This window comes from Phocoena sinus, chromosome 4 (genome assembly GCF_008692025.1).
Source record: "Phocoena sinus isolate mPhoSin1 chromosome 4, mPhoSin1.pri, whole genome shotgun sequence".
Lineage (NCBI taxonomy): Eukaryota > Metazoa > Chordata > Mammalia > Artiodactyla > Phocoenidae > Phocoena > Phocoena sinus.
In genome coordinates, this window is record NC_045766.1 from 22,701,992 (window position 1) to 22,724,558 (window position 22,567).

The 22,567-nt window shown below is 39.1% G+C and overlaps 1 protein-coding gene and 2 pseudogenes across 11 annotated transcripts in view; 2 read left to right on the plus strand and 1 right to left on the minus strand.

The window, feature by feature from the left end:
• The window catches only part of TFDP2 (transcription factor Dp-2), a 167,411-nt gene that overhangs the window by 23,937 nt on the left and 120,907 nt on the right, over positions 1-22,567 (minus strand). For all 11 annotated transcript variants that reach the window (XM_032629719.1, XM_032629718.1, XM_032629717.1 and 8 more), the window contains one exon: positions 4,710-4,872. In XM_032629719.1, the coding sequence (XP_032485610.1) occupies positions 4,710-4,872 (163 nt within the window). The remainder of the gene's footprint in view (positions 1-4,709; positions 4,873-22,567) is intronic.
• LOC116752797 lies at positions 1,211-1,948 on the plus strand (annotated as a pseudogene).
• On the plus strand, positions 16,099-16,559 carry LOC116752798 (annotated as a pseudogene).

The following is a 22,567-nucleotide window of genomic DNA, read 5'->3' on the forward strand; positions in this document are numbered from 1 at the left end:
AAAATACTGCAGTTACTTAAAGTTGTAAAAAAAAAAAAAATTGAACTACAGACTACAAACCTTCCAAATTATCAGGAAAAAAAAAAAACAAAGCAGTGAATAAACAGAAAAAAAACCCAACCCTTGCTTATATTCGGGAGTGAGGTGGGTAGTTAGTAAAAATTTGTGTATGTTAGATGTTGAGAAGTGCTAGGAAGAAATGCCTCATCGTAGTGACAGCTGAGTGAAGATTCGGTGGAGAGGAGAGGGAAACCATATGTATCCCTAGCAAAGAGTATTCCAGGCAAAGGAAACAGCAAGTGCAATGGCTTGATTAGGAGCATATCCACGAAATGTGTGGCGGGAGTGTAGTAACTGAGGGAGTGGATAGTAGGAGATGAGAGCTAATGCTGGGCCAGGTCACACGGGGGCTGGGAGACCATTTAGAGAGCTCTGAAGCTCACTGAAAATCAGAATGTCATATACTTTTTTTTTTCAAGTGCCCAGGGAAATTAAACGAAAAAGAAATCACCACATAATGGCTCACAAGAAAAATCTCAAAGCAACCCCCCCAAAAAGGAAAAAGTTCAAATCACAACTTCTGATCATAGGTAATAAAGATAAAAATTCATGACAATGAACAAAAATTCCTACCACCTGGAACTACAAGAAACTTTTCTAATGCAATTCTTAGGTCAAAGAGGAAATTAAAACCAAAGTTATAGAATATCTAAAGAATAACATATCGGAATCAATGGGATATGGCTAAAGCCATGCACAAGAGGAAGTCGGGACTTCCCTGGTGGTCCAGTGGTTAAGAATCGGCCTCCCAATGCAGAGGATGCAGGGTTCGATCCCTGGTCAGGGAACGAAGAGCCCACATGCCGCAGGGCAACTAAGCCCGCACACCGCAACTACTGAGCCCATGCACTCTGGAGCCTGCATGCCACAACTAGAGAGAAGCCAGCATGCCACAATGAAGAGCCTGCACACCACAACGAAAGACCCCGCATGCCACAATGAAGATCCCACGTGCCACAACTAAGACCCAATGCAGCCACATACATACATACATACATACATACATAAATGAATGGAAAAGTCACAGCCATAAAGACTTTCATTACTAAACAAAGATAATAAAAGTAAATAAAGTATACATCATAGTCTGCAGGGTAGAGAAATAACAAAAGTAACTTCAGGAAAGAGAACAGACTATTAAATACAGATAAAAACAGAAATCAACTGCAAAACAGGAGGTCGATACAAACAAATCTAAGAGATGTTTGGGTTTTAATTTTGGAAATATAATTGCCAATAATTTTGAGAGCATGGACGAAATGGAGGATATTCTAAGAAAACATAAAATACCAAACTGACTCTTAACGGAGAAAGCAATTGTAAACAGACTAATTACCAAAAAAGAAATGGAAAAAGCTATCTAAACTCTACCCCCCACCAAGTCACCAGGCCTAGATGGTATCTCAGGTGATTTCTATAAAATTTCAGGGAACAGAACTAGACATCCAATGCCATTAAATCTGTGATGGAGTAAACAGAAAGAGAAAACCTCTAAATTCATTTTATAAAGCCAGCATAACACTAATCAAAATTGCGAAGATGGTACTGAACTGCAGACGGGTGCCATGGAGGCCTGCGAGCAGGTCCAAAAGGGGCCCTTGAAGCTGAAAGGTGTCGCAGAGCTCAGCATGACCAAGCAGAAGAAGAAAAAGGACAAAGACAAGGCAAAACGCCTGGAAGCGATGGGAATGAGCATAAAGAACAAGGAGAAGAGGTGTGGCCTGGAAATGTGGACCTCGGCCCAGGTGGCCTTGGAGGAGATGCAGCAAATGGAGAGGATCCTGAAGAAAGCATCCCAAACCCACAAACCGAGAGCAGAGGACTCAACAGAGACCTGGACACACTCACAGAGCACTGTGACATGCCCAGAGTCAGCTGGGAAAAGTAGCTTCCCTGCCCCAGGGTGTGGAGTGGCACGGAAGGGAAGCAGAAGGCAAAGCTGGGGGTATGTCTGGTGCCTTTGGTATGTTCCAGAAACATTCTTTTACACACACCCTTGTGTCTTCTGCTGATACAGTGCTTTTCAAAGCAGTGTGCCCGCATTCCGGACTTGATTAAAGTAAGACTGTCCTTTTATTCTATTTTGATTTCTTGGTAGCACACAGGAGGTAAACCATTTTAGTTTGGAATGGGAATTTTTGAAAGTTTATCCAGAGATTAAGGTTGTTTCTGGGTAAGTGCCATGGAAGAGTGTTTTCACCCCTGAGCTGCATCTGCCTCTTTGACAGCCATCCAGCTGCCTTTGCCTGCATGAGGCTGACTCCAGAGGATAAGGAGCTAATGCCAGGGCGGCCTGCAGCATGTATACCCCTTTAGGGCCCTGCATGGGCTGCCCTGCCAAGCTCCCTCTAGCCTGGGGCTTCTGCTCTTCCACCAAGAGCCTGGGGAAGCTGTTTGACGCTTCGTGACCTTCAGTCGGCCTCCCCAGCCACCTGGCCAGTGAGACAATGCAGCCTGGGCAGCAGAACAACCACCTAAGGTGAGGATGGAATATACCCCTTGTCCCTTTCTGAATCTGGGCCAGCTCGTAGCCTCTTCTCCCAATACTCCATTCCCGACATGTCTAGTGAGTGTTGCCAAGGCAGACGCTGCTAATCGCGTACAGCATTCTTTGTAACAGAACTCAGACACAGTCTGCTTCCCTACTCTCAACGCTAAGATCGAAGTAGTTCCCGTATTTATTCAGACTTGGCACGTTAATGTGTTTGGCATTCCTGGCCTAAGGATACCTCAAGGGTGATGGGACCAAGGCGGCAGAGTTCCAGCACAGACAGACATGGGTGCAGTCAAAAAGGAGGACCCAGGTTCTGATGCTGGAGAACCAGGAACTTTGAAGGCCTACATGTACTCACTGGATAGGGATCAAACTGCATATGCTACTGGGAGAAATGTCTGTGTTGACAAAGACACTGAAAGAATAACAAAGCCAGAACAGAAACCAGTCTGGGACTCATATGTGAACTGCAGAATAAAGGGAAAAAAGTTATTAAAAAAACAGCAAAGATGGGAAAAACAAAAGTAAAAAAAACCCTCACCAATCTCATTCATTAACACCAGTGTAAAAATCCTAAAATTTCAGGAAACTATCCAGAGTTTGATTAAATTCAGCATCCATTCCTAATTGTTTTAATTAAGAAAAAAGAAATAAACATTCATTAAAAAATTAAGTTATGGTTACTATCATCTCAAAATAAAACTTTTATCATAATTAAGCTTGCAAAACTACAAATATTTCTACTAACATCAAGAATTAAAGACAATATGACGACAGTTACTACTATTACTTAATACTGTTGTGGAATATCTATAGTATGACTACATTTAAATAAAATGCAAACTGATTTATAATGATAAAAAGCATATCAGCAGTTGCCTGGAGATAGAGGGAGAGGGAGGGACGGATGACAAAGGCAGGAAGAACCTTTTGGGAGTGATGTAAATGTTTTGTGTCTTGATTATGGTGGTGATGACACAGGTGCATACAACTGTCAAAACTCACTGAATTTTACACTTGAAATGAATACATCTTATTGTATGTAAATTATTCCACAATAGATAAGGAAAAAATAATTTAACTGTACACTTAAGACATGTGTATTTCCCTCCCTGCATGTAATTTTATCTCCATTTTTAAAAAGTGAGAATGATTTATACGTGCTAAAAAAGAGGCTCTAAGATAAATATTGCTAAGAAAATAAAATTAAAAATGAAGCATGCAGGCTTTCTTGGCGGCGCAGTGCTTAAGAATCCGCCTGCCAATGCAGGGGACACAGGTTCGAGCCCTGGTCTGGGAAGATCCCACATGCCATGGAGCAACTAAGCCTGTGCGCCACAACTACTGAGCCCGTGTGCCACAACTACTGAAGCCCACGCGCCTAGAGCCCATGCTCCACAACAAGAGAAGCCACCACAATGAGAAGCCCGCACACTGCAAGGAGGAGTAGCTCCCGCTCACAACTAGAGAAAGCCCACGCACAGCAACGAAGACCCAATGCAACCAAAAATAAATAAATAAAATTTAAAAATAAATGAATAAAATAAAATGAAGCATACAAAAGCATAATCACATTTGTGTTTACAATAATAAAAGAAATAAATTTTATTATATATATATGCATATAGAATGTCTGGAGTGATACTCAGGAATCTGGTAATAGTGAAGAGCGCCTTTGCGGAGGCAGATTAGGGTCTGTCGTAGAGGAGAGATATTTTTTATTACATACTCTTCGGTACAAGTGAATTTTTATAAACATGTTCATGTAGTATTTTTTCAATTAAAAATGAGATAAAATTTTCTTATTGACTTAGACATGGAAGAAACACTAAAAGGTTCAGAAATGTATCTGAAGTCATTCAAATATAAAAAGCATATTTTTACAAAGTATGTTTCTTCAATAACCCCCAAAGACATTTAAAAAATACTTGTCCATCTTTATGTTTAAATAAATAGTAAAAGAATTCTTTCTAAGACAAAACAACAAAAAATCAAAACAACAAAATTCCCCAACAGACAATTATGAAACCCTCAAGTAAAGGAGGAGTTGGGGATTCCCTAGCTTGTCTGAATCCTCGAATTGACACAGACAACCCAGAGAGGTACACTGCTGCATCACTCATCACAGTCAATGTCAAGTGCATGATCTACCTACCGAATCAGCTGCCAAATGGTTATTTGAATTGGTGAACTCGGACACCAGCTCATCAGCTACTTCATTATATGATGTTGTACCTTTCCGCTGAACTTTCTCACACACTTTCATTGAAAAATGTCTCAAGCCTTTTCCATTTTTATCTCCTTTTTTGCTTCGTTTGCTAAAAGAGAAAAAAAATTTATACTCCATTATACTTTAGAGATTTCCTTTACAAAACATAAAATAATGTGAGAAGACAGGAATTTGATAAATTTTTCATTGAATTAGAGATAAGGAAATGTTTTAAACTTAATTTTTGCCTTAAAAGCCTAATAAAGTGTAAAGCTAGAGTGCTTTTCTATGCCCACTCATTTATTCAATAAATATTTACTGACCAGTTACTTATTATTATGTGCCAGGTACTGTTTTACACATTGGGAGAAGATCCGTGAAAACAACAGACAAAAACTCTGCACTTGCAGAGTTTATATTCTCAATACTTATCATTTTGTATTCTATATATGCTACAGCTTTTTATTTTTCCACCTAAAATTAAAAATACCACTATTCTCAGGTTCAGTTATCTACTCAATTTTCAATCAGAGGTCATTGGTATTAATAACGAATCTACATCTTCGGTTATCTTAGGTTAATGCCTAGGTCTAACCTTTGATAACTTAATCATTAAAATTTCAGGGGAGCAGTTTAGTTCTACTAAATCTGAGTACCAATTATATAATAGGAACTGTATTAGGGACCAGAAGTACAAAAATGATAACCGAGGCAAAATCCTTTCCCTCAATGAGTCTTGAGGCCGGAAGAGAGACAAAACAGACATATAATGACAGATAATTCTAATATAATAATGTAAGTGCCAAGTCCGAGTTATTCACAATGTTCTATGGGAACTGGGAAGAGGGGTATCTAGTCTAACTGGAGGAAGTCTTCCTGGAGTAAGAATCAGTGAAAACAATCAACAATATGAAAAGGAAATCCATGGAATGGGAGAAAATATTTGCAAACCCTTTATGTGGTAAGTGGTTAATATCTAAAATATCTAAGAAACATCTACAACTCAATAGCAAAACAAATAACACAATTAAAAAATAGGCAAAGGACATGAACAGACATTTCTCCAAAGAAAACATACAAATGGCGAACAGGTACATGAAAAGGTGTTCAACATCACTAATCGTAAGAGAAACACAAATCAAAACCACAATGACATATGATCTCACACCTGTCGGGATGACTATTATTAAAAAAAAAAGATAACAAGTGTTGGTGAGAGTGTAGAGAAATTACAATAGAACCCTTGCACATTGTTGGTGGGAATGTAAAAATGGTACAGCTGCTATGGAAAAAAAATATGGAGGTTCCTCAAAAAATTAAAAATGGAACTACCATATAATCCAGCAATCCCATTTCTGGGTATATACCCAAAAGAATTGAAATCAGGATCTCAAAGAGATATATCGGTCATGTTCATTGCAGCTTTATTCACAATAGTCAAGATATGGAAAACTCATAGATGGATGAATGGATAAAGAAAATGTGGGTGTGTGTGTATGTATACACACACACACACAGGAATATTATTCAGTCTTGAAAAAGAATAAAACCCTGCCATATGTGACAACATGGATGAACCTGGAGGACATCATGCTAAGTGAAATGAGCCAGTCACAGAAGGACAAATATTGCATGATTCCACTCACATGAGGGATCTGAAATAGTCAAACTCACAGAAGCGCAGAGTAGAATGGTGCCTGCCAGAGGCTGGAGGGAAAGGGGAAATGGGGAGTTTGCTATGCAAAGGAACCTAGACTTTATCATATTCCATCAGTATAATTATATTCGTTTATAAGTTATTTACATGTTCTACTGTGTTATGTCCATTAAGAAATAGATGCTAAATGTACTTTTCAAAAGAATAAGGACAGATGTCTACTTTCTTTTTCCCACATTCCCAATCATCTGTGTAGTACTCACTGTGGTCACAGACTACTATTGAAATACTGGGATGCCACTAAATGGTATTGAGTAGGGGAGTGGCCTGGTGAAATTATCAGTGAGGCAGAGATTCTGGCAGCAGAGTAACTTAAGAAGGGCAGAAACAGAAACAGGAAGACCTGTTGAGAGGCTACTGTAATAGCCCAGGCAAGCAGTGCTGAATTTCAGGAAACTGGTAGGACCGGATAAGAAGAGATGGATTTGCAAAAATGTTAAAGATAAAAATCAGTGGAGGACTTCCCTGGTGGCGCAGTGGTTAAGAATCTGCCTGCCAATGCAGGAGACACAGGTTCGATCCCTGGTCCGGGAAGACCCCACATGCTGCGGAGCAACTAAGCCTGTAAGCCACAACTACTGAGCCTGCACGCCAAACTACTGAAGCCCGCACGCCCTAGAGCCCGCACTCTGCAAGTACTGAGCCCGGGAGGCACAACTACTAAAGCCCGCATGCCTAGAACCCGTGCTCCACAACAAGAGAAGCCACCGCAATGAGAAGCCCATGCACCGCAACAAAGAGTAGTCCCCCACTCGCCGCAACTAGAGAAAGCCCGCGTGCAGCAACGAAGACCCAACGCAGCCAAAAAAAAAAATCAGTGGAACTAAATGATTGATCGATGTGGACTGTAAGGAAGAAGAAATAGGACAATGATCCTTAAAAGGAGGGGTCATTTACTGAGATCAAGGAGACAGGAATGAATTCATGAATTCCATTTTAAACCTTCTCATTTGCACTGTCCAGTACTCTAGGCGTAACCCACATGTGTCTACTGAACACCTGGAACGTGCCAAGTCTGAATTGGGTATGCTGTCAGTGTGAAATACACACTGCACTTCAAAGACCTTCATGAGAAATGAAGGTAAAAGAGCTCATGTATAATTTTTATAACTACATGCTGAAATATATTATTTTAGACATACTAGATTAAATAAAAGATATAAAATCAATTTCACATACTTCCATCTACTTTTTAAATTGGCTGCTGGAAAATTAAAACTTACATGTGGCTTGTATTACATTCTATCGGGCAGCAATGATGTTGAGTTTGACATGCCTACAGAACATCCAAATGGGTGTATTCAATAGACAATTGAATATATTAGTCTACAGCTAGTGGGAGAGGTCACTTACAAACTTATCAGCACGTGTACCCATGCCAACTCTCCTTCCTACCAGTCTCAGAGAATTAGGTAACCCCTCTTCCTTTTCAAATCTAACTTCCTTTTACAAGATGACAGCTTTATTGAAATACAATTTATGTACCATGAACTTCATCTTTTTAAAGTATACAATTCAGTGGTTTTCAAAAGTTGTGCAAACATCACAACAACCTAATTTCTTCATCCTAAAAGGAAACTCTGTACCCCTGAGCAGTCGTTCCTCAGCCTTCCTGCCCCCAGTACCTGGCAACCACTATTCTATTTTCTGTTTCTATGGATTTGCCTATTCTTCAATGTCAACTTTGCAAATGGAGTGCTTCTGTTTCTGTATTGTTTGCTTTCCTTGAGTTGGCCCATCCAGTTTTTTGTTTGTTTTTTCCATGTACAACCTATGACGGAAGCTGAATCTGTTCAAGACTCCAGCTCCACCTACCAGTTTGAAGGAAATACCGAGGACAGAAGAACACGTTAAACTATAGAAGAGAGATGCGATACGCAAAATCTTTAGGATTTCTCTTCAGGATATATAATGTAGTTTCTTCAACTAATAATTTGTAAGGGAAAAGAGGAGCGAAAGAGTGAGAGACATACAGAGGGGGAATCTACAGATTATAAAAGACATCAATTTATTTAAATTCTGATTCATACAGACTGTAAACACACACACCCCAGTTACGGGGGAGTCTGGGAACACAGCAATAGCAGCATAGTTCTCAAACTCTCCAAATCCCCACATAAAAACAGACGGAATGACTAGGCAGCAAAACCTAAACCCCTTGACAACATTTACAACAAAACTAGATGACAAAGTACCTTCAACAAATGCCAGAATACAAACTACCAATAGCCAAAAGGCCTACACAGTAGTGTCTGCGTGGGCAGAAAAAGAGATATTCAATGAGGCTGCATTTAATGGAACTCAGAACAGAATAAGCCCAAAATAGGCAACAAGAATTTGCTAGAAAGCACAACAGGCCAATCTGAGAGCAGCAGCTGAAATGAGAAGGAGTTTTGACCTCTCAGTACCAGCTGAGTGCAAGAGCCTGCCAACAAAGACTGAAGAGGTTGCAACAATCTAGCCCGTGTGGCTCCCACCCGTGATATTCCAGAGAAAATGAGAAATATTGGAGGTAGGCAAAGAATATACAGACAATAAGAGTATCTGAAGAAGAAAATCCAGGCAAGGGAACAGAATAAATACTAAATGCTAAGTAAGTCAAGAAAATGTTCATGAAATAAAAGGAAAGAGACTACCAGCCTGGAATGACAAATACCAAAACATTCTAGTAAAACTGCTGTATTGCAAAGAAGAAGAACTTTTTAGGTATCTAGAAAAAGAGAGTATCCTATTTTTCAACAATTTTTCAAATTGTTACATTAGAAGAAAATTAATATATTTAAGAATTTGAAAGAAAGTAGGAGGCAAGGATTTTTGTATCCAGCATCTGGCTTAGACAATCAGAATGACTAAAGAAACACTGACATAAAGGCCCTGTGTTTATGTATAGTTACCTGTAGATGTGAGACAAAATGAGGGCTAAGAGGCAGAGAGTATAGTATTTAAATAGGCAAATGCTCAAATACTGTGGGACTATTATGTATGACTATTAGAAAAATGGGAAGAGAATGGAGAGAGCATATGTAAAAAAGTTTTTTTAATGTTTCCAATAATCATGTTAATGGTCATATTAGTATTATTATTTGGGACTATTGAGCATGTACTATGGGATAAAGTCAACGAGTAATTACCATATACATTAATTCTAACATCTCATCCCCAACATCCTTAAAGATCAAGATTCTTGGAATGGAAAAAAGAGGATTGGGATGTAACGGAGGTTTAATAAGATTTGAATTGGAAATATCAATATGAACTCATGAAGTACTGTATCTTTGTGGGTGTGTATCTTAGCTCTCTCCATTTAAAAGGACTAGAAAATATGACCAACCTAGTAGCAGAGAGCATCCTTGGCCCCTAACTGGAGCTTGACATATAATTCACCCTAAAGGAAACCAGAGTTTCTTAGAGAAATGGCTGGTTCCATGTACAGGGCAAGAAATGGACAAGATGAACCTGGAACATCTTGCCACACCAGATAACAAACAAGCTATCAAAGACATCTAGGGTCATATCAAAAGGTCTTATGAGTCAAGTATTATGGAAGAGGCTCCCACAGACCTAAGATGGGACAATTTAAGTTTCAATAGTGACAACTGCATTGTATGAAACCCATCAAATACGTTTACATTCATGAGTTTATAATGATTTTTTTTTTTTTTTTTGCGGTACACGGGCCTCTCACTGTTGTGGCCTCTCCCGTTGCGGAGCACAGGCTCCGGACACGCAGGCTCAGCGGCCATGGCTCACGGGCCCAGCCGCTCCGCAGCATGTGGGATCTTCCTGGACCAGGGCACGAACCCGTGTCCCCTGCATCGGCAGGCGGACTCTCAACCACTGCGCCACCAGGGAAGCCCTATAATGATATTTTTAGGCCACATTGTGTGGCATGTGGGATCTTAGTTCCCCGATCAGGGATCGAACCTGTGCCCCCAGCATTGGGAGCACAGAGTCTTAACCACTGGACCACCAGGGAAGTCCCTATAATGATATTTTTTTAAAGGGAAGACTTGTTCACCTTTGGAGGAAGACAGAAACAAACTCATCATCTTGAAAACTGGTCAGTAAAGGGAAGGGATCAAGCTTTATTCTGCTTTCCTATATAAACTGTCCCTTCAGGTAAACAAACAGTAGAAGAGGAAAAGAGTCTTTATATAAAAGCAGTGCCAGTAGTAAATGAAGTAGAAGTGACAGAATAACACTAATAGCCACACACCATGAATTAACAGATACAAGCATTAAGCATCAGTGGTGTTCACATCATAAAAAGAGAGAGAATCAAATGTGATGTGCCTTTTAACGGAAGAACACACTACTATCTATATTCTAGCCAAAGGATCAAACGTCAGTCTAATAAAGCCTCTGAATCTTACTGCCAAACTACAGAAATGCAGGGAACAGAAATATACTGAGATGCACGTGAGTATGCAACCGGCGAAATCTAGACTGTGGGAAATTCGAGAGGTCAAAAGGCCTAGTTCCTTCCACAACTAAAGTATAGGAAAATAATGGGACAGAGGAAAATTCTATATATAAGACAATCAATGTTTGTTTTTAGTGAGCAAGACTAAAATGTTCCAAAGGATGCACATTTAGGTGATAAAACTAATGAAACATGCAAGAAAGTGATAACTATAAAAATCAGGGTAATGGTTATTTATAGGGGAGAGAGGGGATGGGGGCATATGGAGGGGCTTCCGGGGTTCTACTTCCTCATCTGGTGATGGTTACAAGAGTGTTTGCCTTAAAGTAACTCATTAGTTATACATTTGCTTTTTGGTGATTTTCTGTATCTGTATTTTATTTGACAAAATTTTAAGAAAAGCAAACAAACAAAACATGACACTGGAAACAACTCGAAATCTGAATGCTTACTAGATATTTGATATTAAGGAATTACTGCTAATTTTCTTAGGCATAATAATGATATGTTTAAAAATGAGTCTTTTTAGAAATAAATACTGAGATATGATGAAGATGATAGGATGTCCTGGATTTGTTTTAAAATAATATAGAAGGGGTAGGGACTTCCCTGGTGGTCCAGTGGTTAAGAATCCATCTTCCAATGCAGGCGACGCGGGCTCAATCCCTGGTCAGGGAACTAAGATCCCACATGCTGTGGGGCAACTAAGCCCGTACACCACAACTAGAGAGCCTGCGTGCCACAACTACAGAGCCCACGTGCTCTGGAGCCTGCACACCACAACTAGAGAGAAACCCACGCACCGCTACGAAGAGCCCGCACACGGCAACAAAAGTTCCTGTGTGCCGCAACTAAGACCTGACACAGCCAAAAATAAAAAATAAACAAATAAAATAACATAGAAGGGGTATATACAAAACAAGATACACCATTATTGCTTAAGTTCAGAGATGGGTACATAGGAGGCTCATAATATGAATCACCTACTTCTATATTTAAAATTTTCCAAAATAAAGAGTTTTTTTAAAAAAGAAGAGAAAAATAATGGTTCTAGCATATCCTCGGTTATTTACATAGATTTAGTCCTTAGGCTCAGTTTCCTCCACTCAGCCCAGCCTTCTCAGGAAGGGGTCCTTATACATCACAATACCGTATTAATACAAAGGAGAACTCAACATGTCCAATCCATAACTCCTGATCCTACCCCAGTTCTCATCTAGGTGAGTGACGGCACCATCCACCCAATCACCCAAGCCAGAAACAACAGATTCATCCTAATCTCCCTTTCTAATCTAATCAATCTAATTCTGTCAAATCTAATCTAAGTCTTGTCCTAAAGAGCTCTTAAATTCAACCTCTTCTCTCTGTTCCCACTGCCCTAGTTCAGGCCCTCATAATCTCTCTCGGAATATAACTAGACATAAAAAAGAATGAAATAATGCCATTTACAGCAACATGGATGGACCAAGAGATTATCATACTAAGTGAAGTCAGAAAGAGAAAGACAAATATCATATGATATTGCTTATATGCGGAATATTTTAAAAAATGACACAAATGAACTTATTTTTACAAAACAGAAATATACTCACAGACATAGAAAACAAACTTATGGTTCCTGAAGGGGAAAGGGTGAGGGAAGGAGGATAAACTAGGAGTTTGAGGTTAAAATATACACACTACTATATATAAAATAGATAACCAACAAGAAGCTACTGTATAGCACAGGGAACTATATTCAATATCTTATAATAACCTATAAGGGAAAAGAATCTGAAAAATATATATATATATATATACAGACACAAACAATATATAATTGAATCACTCTGCTGTACACCTGAAACTAATACTGTAAATCAACTGTATTTCAATAAGTTTTTTTTTTTTAAAAGGAAAAAAAAGAATATAACTAGAGCCATATAACTGTTTTCCTTTGTGCTGCGTAGAGGCAAGGGCTTTCAATCCCTCCTCCACATGGCCATCCTGGTGACCCTTCTACATAACCCTAATAACCTGGTGCTAATGGTAGTAAAGAGCATACACTCCCTGAATTTAAGTGTGTACCAGTCATTGGACTAAGTAATTTCATTTCTCAAAAGAATCCATCAATTCCTGTCTGCTACCTACATTTCCCCACACAACCCACTCTATGCTGATCTGTCCTTAGAGTTTAGTGTATTTAGACATAAATGGCTAGTCACACCTAAATTTACGTAATTAGTGCAAGTTAGGTAACAAAATACTTAAGAATTGCTAGAGACAGGAGTTATTTTGAAAGAAATATGTTGTGTGTGGGATTTTACATTTATGTTAAGAATTGGACAATGGCTTAAAGTAAATAAAACCCTTAACTCAGTGTTTACATACTTTTTAAAAGCCAGGGATGAAGCAGGGTTGTTGTTTTTCATATAATTCTAGGTCTTTTTTAAAAAGAGAGTAATAAGACAATCATACAGTGTTTTGGGGGGATCACTTGACTAATTTGCCCTCTGCAGTCATACCTGGATAATATTTAAAGGAAGAAACTAGATAGGAATAACTAGATTTTTAACAACTATTAAATGCTTATGAACATATTCTCGAAACACAGATATAAGACTACAGTATGAGTTTTATACTGTTAGTTCAGTGTATGAATTGATAGACTTGAAGAAAGCTGTGGCTAAGTATCAACACTGGTAAACTATTTATTAACTATATATTTTCAGCAGTTTACTTCATTTAACTCTGATCCCACAGTTTTCCTTGATCTGAAAAATACAGACGTAAATACCCATATTGCTGTGAGGATTAAATCATACATCACATATGAAACTGGTCCAGGAAGATCCCACATGCCGTAGAGCAACTAAGCCCGTGCGCCGCAACTACTGAGCCTGCGCTCTAGAGCCCGCGAGCCACAACTACTGAAGCCCGCGCGCCTAGAGCCCGTGCTCCGCAACAAGAGAAGCCACCTCAATGAGAAGCCTGCGCACTGCAACGAAGAGTAGCCCCCACTCGCCGCAACTAGAGAAAGCCCACACGCAGCAACGAAGACCCAATGCAGCCAAAAATAAATAAATTAGTTAATTAACTTTTTTAAAAAAAGAAATTAAGCCTGATCTTTGGAAGGCTGGTGGAGCAGCATGCCAAAACCCAATCAATGTCTACATTAAAATTCAACAGCATTTAGAAGAGCTAATACCTGCAGTACACAGATAGGAGATTTGGTCCTGCAACCAATTCTATAAACCACTTCTTTAAAAGTTAAGTGAACAACACCTCTAGTAAAAGAGCATTAAAAGGTAAAAGGCTATATAAAGAACTCAACAACAACAAAAACAACTCAACTCAAAAATGGACAAAGGACTTGAAAAGATGTTTCTTCCAAGAAGATATACAAACGGCCAGTAAGTACATAAAAAGATGATCAACATCGCTAATTAGGGAAATGCAAATCAAAACCACAATGAGACACCACTCACACACGTTAGGATGGCTATTATTAAAAACAACAACAACAACAAAAAACAGTCAAGTGTTGGGAGGATGTGGAAAAATTGGAGCCTTCATGCACTGCTGGTGGGAACGTAAAACGGTGCAGCCATTGTAGAAAATACTATGGTAGTTCCACAAAAAACTGAGCATATAATTACCATATGATCCAGCAATTCCACTTTAGGGTATATACCCAAAGAAATTTAAAGTAGGGTCTCAAACAGATGTTTGTATACCCACATTCATACCAGCAATATTCACAATAGCCAAAAGGTGAAAACAACCCAAATATCTATCAATAGATGAATGGATAAACAGAATGTGGTAAATGCACATAACAGATGCTTCAGCTTTTAAAAAAATGAAATCCTGATACAACATGAATGAACCTTGAAGACATGATAAGTGAAATAAGCCAGACACAAAAGGGTAAATATTGTATGATTCCTCTTATATGAGGTACCTAAAATAGTCAAATTTATAGAGACAGAAAGTAAAACTATGGTTACCGCAGACTGGAAGAGGAGAAAGTGGGGAGTTATTGCTTCATCAGTAAGGAGGGGCAGTATGGGATGTTGAAAAAGTTCTGCAGATGGATAGCGGCAACAGATGCACAATAAGTTCTTATTTATTTTCTCAGTGGTTTATTTGCTTTTGAACTTATTTATGTTTTGTTGTCTTTTGTGCTTAAGTGTTGATGGCTTCATGAGCCTGAATATCTATAAAATAAGATGTTGTGGTTTTAGCATTTCATCATTATTTCGAAAAGAGCCAAACTCAGTATACAAGGGATCATGCTTCTGAGCAAAACAAACTTTATTGTTCTTCATTCTCTGAACTATTTCCATTGTCACATCTGGCTTACTACTACTGTCACCACATTCAGAAAAGATGTGCCTTTTCTTGACAAGAACAGTTCAGGAATGCTTGTTTCCCCACCACAAAATGAGGGTTAAAACCAAAGTAACTCAGGACTTCCCTATCGGTCTAGTGGTTAAGATTCCGTGCTTCCACTGCAGGGGACGCAGGTTCAATCCCTGGTGGGGGAAGTTCCACGTGCTGTGCAGTGCGGCCAAAAAAACCCAAAGTTAATTTAGCTTCGTTAAACTTAAAAAAACTTAAAGTTAAACTTTTCTAATTTAGCTAATAATTTAAAATGATAAATTTTAAACCAGGCTTATTTAAAAAATTTAAATGGCTGAAAAATGTTATAAAAATAAATGTCTACATTTTCACGTATCTTCTATATGCTTTTGGGTTACATTAGACAAATTAACCTTATAATGTCACATGCGACAAAAATTAACTCAAGATGGATCAAAGATCTAAATGTAAGAGCAAAACCATAAAACTCTTAGAGGAAAATATAGGCGTTAAGTCTTTGTGATCTTGGATTTGACAATTTTTTTTTTTTAAATAAGATAGGATACCAAAAGCATAAGTAACACAAGAAGAAAAAAAACCCCAACAGATAAACATTATCAAAATTTAAAGCTTCTGTGCTTCAAGTAGGTGAAAAAACAATCCATAGAATACGAGAATTTTTTTGCAAATCATGTATCAGATAAGGGTCTTGTATCTATAATCCATAAAGAATTCTTACAACTCAATAGAAAAAACAACAACAACAACAACCCAAAAGATCGGAATAGAGTTTTTCAAGGAACATATTTAGACTTCCTTTCAGCAAGAATGGCATCTTCCAGTAATTCACCAAAATGATCAACACAAAGGGATGGAGAAGTACCCGCTATATGTTCTCTAGGCCTTTTAGAAAACATGGAGTTGTTCCTTTGGCTACAAATATGCCAATCTACAAGAAAGATGATATTGTAGACGTCAAGGGAATGGGCACTGTTCAAAAAGGAACACCCCATAAACGCTACCAGAAGAGTCCACAATGTCACCCAGCTGCTGTTGGCACTGTTGTAAACAAACGAGTTAAGGGCAAGAGTCCTGCAAAGAGATTATGAAGCAAATTAAGCACTCTAAGAGCTAAGATAGCTTCCTGAAACGTGTGAAGGAAAATGATCAGAAAAAGAAAAAAGCCAAAGAGAAAGGTACTTGGGTTCAATTGAAGCACCAGCCTGCTCCACCTAGAGATGCACACTTTGTGAGAACCAATGGAAAGGAGTCTGAGCTGCCAGAACCCAGTCCCTATGAATTCATGGCATGATCAAAAACAAAAACAAAAACAAAAAAAACACAGAAGACCTCCAAACTGTAAAAATGTTTCTCTTAATTGAGTAGAAGTGTGTCTCCCCTTCCCCAAAGAAATATTTAAAGCAAATTTCAATTGTGTCTTAATTCAGTGGGTCATTACTATTCAAATTTAGTGTTTTTTTCTTCCTGGAAGATGTGAGGTGGTTTATTGTGCAATACACTTCATTGGTTAGAAACTGCCAGAAATTATTTATAAGATATTTATACTAGGAAAATAAAAAAAAAGACTTGGGACAGCTGCATGTAAATCAATAAAGTTAGAACACACCTTCACATCACGCACAAAAGAAATTCAAAATGGCTTAAAGACTTAAACATAAGACATGACACCATAAAACTCCTAGAAGAGCGCATAGGCAAAACATGCTCTGACTTAAATCACACTCTGACATAAATCATGCCAATGTTTCCTTAGGTCAGTCTCCCAAGGCAATAGAAATAAAAACAAAATAAACAAATGGGATCTGATCAAACTTAGAAGGTTTTGCACAGCAAAGGAAACCACACACAAAAAAAAACAAAACCAAAAAGACAACCTACAGACTGGGAGAAAATATTTGCAAATGATGCAACAGACAAGGGATTAACTTCCAAAATAATACAAACAGCTCATACAACTCAACAACAAAAAAACAAACAACCCAATCAAAAAATGGGCATAAGATCTTAATAGACATTTCTCCAAAGAAGACATACAGATGGCCAGTAGCCCCAAGAAAAGATGTTCAACATCACTAATTATTAGAGAAATGCAAATCAAAACAATAATAAGGTACCCACCTCACACCAGTCAGAATGGCCATCACTGGGACTTCCCTGGTGGTCCAGTAGTAAAGAATCTGCCTTATAATGCAGGGCAAGCAGGTCCGATCCCTGGTCAGGGAACTAAGATCCCACATGCCACGGGGCAACTAAGCCCGTGTGCCACAACTACAGAGCCCACGCACCCTGGAACCTGCACGCCACAACTAGAGAAGAGAAAACTACAACTAGAGAGAAGTCTGCGCGCCAAAACGAAGAGCCCGCGCACCACAACGAAGGATCCCGCATGCCTCAGTGAAGATCCCATGTGCCACAACTAAGACCCAACACAGCCAAAAATAAATAAATTAAATAATAAATAAGTAAGTAAATCTTTAAAAAAGTAGGGCCATCATTAAAAAGTCTACAAATAGCGAATGCCAGAGAGGGTGTGGAGAAAAGAAAACCCTCATGCACTGTTGGTGGGAACGTAAGCTGGCGCAGCCACTATGGAGAACAGTACGGAGGTTCCTCAGAAAACTAAAAATAGAATTACCATATGATCCAGCAATCCCACTCCTGGGCATATACCCAGACAAAACTATAATTCAAAAAGATACATGCACCCCTATGTTCACAGCAGCACTATTCACAATAGCCAAAACGTGGAAACAACCTAAATGTCCATCGACAGAGGAATGGATAAAGATGTGGTACATATATACAATGGAATACTGCTCAGCCATAAAAAAGAATGAAATAATGCCACTTAGAGCAACATGGATGTAACCAGAGATTATCATACTAAGTGAAGCAAATCAGAAAGAGAAAGACAGATACCACATGGTATCACTTGTATGTGGAATCTAAAATATGGCACAAATGAATCTATGTACAAAACAGAAACAGACTGACAGATATAGAGAACAGAGTTGCCAAGGGGGAGGGGGTGGGAGAGGGACGGAGTGGGAATTTGGGATTAGCAGATGCAAACTATTATATACAGGATGGATAAACAACAAGGTCCTACTGTATAGCACAGGGAACTATATTCGATATTCTGTGATAAACCATAATGGAAAAGAATGTAAAAAAAAGAATGTCTATACGTGTATAACTGAGTCACTCTGCTGTACAGCAGAGATCAGCACAACACTGTAAATCAGCTATACTTCAATAAAAAGAAAACAAGATATGAAAAGATGCTCAACATCATTAACCATTAGGGAAATGCAAATCAAAACCAAAATAAGGGGCTTCCCTGGTGGCGCAGTGGTTGAGAGTCCGCCTGCCGATGCAGGGGACCCGGGTTCGTGCCCTGGTCTGGGAAGATCCCACATGCTGCGGAGTGGCCGGGCCCGTGAGCCATGGCTGCTGAGACTGCGTGTCCAAAGCCTGTGCTCCGCAACCGGAGAGGCCACAACAGTGAGAGGCCCGCGTACCACACACAAAAAAAATGAGATACCATTTCACATCTACAAATATGGCTATAAAAAAAAGAGAATAAGTATTGCCAAGGATGTGGACAAACTGGAACCTTTTGCTGGTGGGAATGTAAAATGGTACAGCCACTCTAGAAACTGTCTGTTAGCACCTCCACTCCTAAGTATATAATCCAAGAGAAATGACAACTTATATCCGTGTAAAAACTTGTTCACAAATGTTCATAGCAGTAGTTATAATAGCCAAAAAGTAAAAACAACTCAAATGTCCATCATCAATGAACAAATGTAGACAAAATGTGGTATATCCATACAATGTTATATAATTGGGCAATAAAAAGGAATGAAGTACTAATATATGCCACAACATGTAATTTTTATGTGTGTGGAGACAGGATGGCAGGGACAGTGGATCTGGAGGGTTGAGAAGGTTCCACTGGCCCAGGTGCTCCTTGGAGAGTTTTCATTTCATTGCCCTCAGTGCCTCCCCTGCCAATTCCTTCTTGCTTTTTAATACCTGCCAACTCTGAGCCTGGGGCCTCTCCATGTCAGTGCAGGCAAGAGCAGCTTCCAAATCTGACTTCTCCCATGCGTATTTTGGGATGTGGATTTCTCTACTTTCACTTGTCATCATTATAATCACACCAGCTTTCACCTTCAAGTCCTTGGAAAATCTACATCTCTATCATGTTTTACGGCAATTTAAGAGATTTATTTTTTATTATTTTTTTACACAAAAAATTTTATTACAATCTTAGGGGCTGGGGATTAAAAATGGGTGTTCAGCCCATCATCTCAAACTGGAAGCTCCCTATCTAAATCTTTTTGTTTTGTTGTGTTTTTTTTTTGGCGGTACGCGGGCCTCTCACTATTGTGGCCTCTCCCGTTGCGGAGCACAGGCTCCGGACGCGCAGGCTCAGCGGCCATGGCTCACGGGCCCAGCCACTCCGCGGCATGTGGGATCTTCCCGGACCGGGGCACGAACCCACGTCCCCTGCATCAGCAGGCGGACTCTCAACCCCTGCGCCACCAGGGAAGCCCTCTAAACCTTAAAATAAGTAGAGTTTACACATTTTCCTAAAACCTGAGCTCTCTGAAACACCAAGACCCTCTTTCCAAATAACACCAAAATTTGGCCACAGGATGTACACACTATCATCTCTATTAGTCCCTAAATCAAAAAAAAAAAAGAACCAGTAGGAAGCATTCCTTGCCAAATAAAACCAAATTGAAAATTTTTTTAATATTTAAGAAAATAAAACTACTAATACAGCACAGTTTGAAAAGCATGCTGTATTTTATTTCATCTGAAGTATTCATAATTTCATATTCATAAGAAGTATTTATAAGAATTACTCCCAAGGAATAAAAAGTATTTATTTTTCCAGGCACTTAACTAGAATCCACAATCACTGTCTTTTTATATTTTCCCATAATAATTTATATTTATTTACAAAAGTAATATAAAACTCAAATTTGTAGTATAACAGTATACCTCCAGGTATAAGTTATAATAAATGTATTCCATTTACATAAGAAATTATATAAAATATACAATAAAAACCTCATTTCCCATTCAAATAAGTTAACTAGAATGTTTAAATCAGCAAAATAATTTAGTAATTTAGTAAAATAATTTAGGAAAAAACCCCCAAACCCCACTTTCCTGTACATATGTATTCATTGTGTGTGTGTTGGGGGGGATTGTTGAATGGGAAATAAATGGTGATCACTTACAGATCTTCACTGTCTCCCCACCCTGGGTTATGTCATCCAGGCCTGTGACGAATTACAAGCTGATGATACTACTTATACACTAATGATATGATCACTTAGATAACTAATAAACTTATCAAACTTCATATGTCCAAAACAAGACTCAATTCCTCCCCAAACCTACTCCTAACTACAGTAAGTCTAAATGGCATCAATATTCACCCAGCTCTCACTGCAAAAAAACAGGAGCCATCTTTTATTTCTCTCTTCCCTTCATCCAATCTATCAATTTGTCTATTTCCAAAATTTATCCATTTTTTTCTTCCATCTCCGCTGCCAGGCCAGTGCGCCCTGCAACAGCCTTCTAACTGATTTCCCTGCTTCTGTTCTTGTCTTCTCAGAGTCCATTTCCCCCTCAGCAGTCAGTGCAAATTAGATCATGTCACTTCCCTACTTAAAACCCTGTTTAGAATAAAAACCAGATTCTCTACCATGACCTACAAGGCTTTTCGTGTTCTGACTCTTGCCTGCCTCTCCATCCTCATCCCACATCACTCTTTGACTTTCTCACTCTCTCCAAGCCACTGTGCTTCCCCAAATACAACAACCTCGCTCCTCACGTAGAAGCTCTGCATTTGCCATTCCTTCTGCCTAGAACCCCTGACTCCCTGAGGGTATTTACATGCCTGTCTTCCTTGCATTCAAATGTCACCCCCTTAGAAAGGCCTTTCTAAGGTAGCCACCATCCTTCCAATACTCTACAAATCGTCCTTCTTAAGTTTTCTACATACCACCTATCACAATCTAAAATTATCTTATTTTGTTTATTGCTCCCCCATCCCAAATATAAGCTCTTTAACGGGCAGAGACTTATCTATCTTGTTTAATATTCTTGCCAATGCCTAGAACATACCAACATTTATCACATCAAAATATCTGTTGGCGCAGTGGTTAAGAATCTGCCTGCCAATGCCGGGGACACAGGTTCGAGCTCTGGTCCGGGAAGATTCCACATGCCGCGGAGCAAGTAAGCCCGTGCGCCACAACTACTCAGCCTGTGCTCTAGAGCCCGCGAGCCACTACTACTGAGCCCGTGTGCCACAACTACTGAAGCCTGCATGCCTAGAGCCCATGCTCTGCAACAAGCGAAGCCATCATAATGAGAAGCCTGCACACCGCAACAAAGAGTAGCCCCCGCTAGCCACAACTAGAGAAAGCCCGCACGTGGCAACAGAGACCCAACACAGCCAAAACTAACTAAATAAATAAATTTAAAAACAATTGTTGAACAAACAACTTCATAAACATCACTGAAGCAGTACAGATATTATATTGATTTTTATTAGCTTATTATAGTTTAAATTATATCAGTTATTAGTTTATTCTAAATAAAAGGGTTTTAACTGTATTCCAACAGAATTTTTAAAAAAAGGTCTTAAGATTACATGAGCACAAAGGAACAGTGAAACACCACTGTGCTAAATCCCAGTCATTTAAGACAGGAATACAGTAAAACATATGCAGGCTATTGCCATTGCCCATCACACATCCAGGACCTTCTTTCCACCCAAGAGATCCCAAATAGGTCCCCCTTCCCTATTTGGAAGAGATGCATTTAGAAGACACCACCATATTCTGTCCAAAGGGAGAAAGAGAAAGTGAGCAAACATCTTTCAGGATCAAAACCCCCGGCAAGAGCAGAAAGGGGGCTTTCGCAGCTCCTTCCACAAGCTCTTTGCAAACAAGTCCAGTGGATCAGAACACAGGGAAAAAAACCAATGAGAATACATCAATGGATCTTTAACCAACAAAAAATTTCTTCAGAAACTGACTTGCTCTCGCAAATGAACCTGACGAAGGAATAGCTGTGTAAAACATACTTAAGGTTGTACTGTCAAGTGTAAGATGAGGATAAAACGGTGGTATTTATCTCTGTGGGACTATGTGTGTGTGTGTTTTATCTCTCTCTCTCTCTCTCTCTCTCTCTCTCTCTCTCTCTCTCTCTCTCTTTCACTCTCTCTCTCTCCTTCACTCTCTCTCTCTCCATATCCCTGAGGAACAG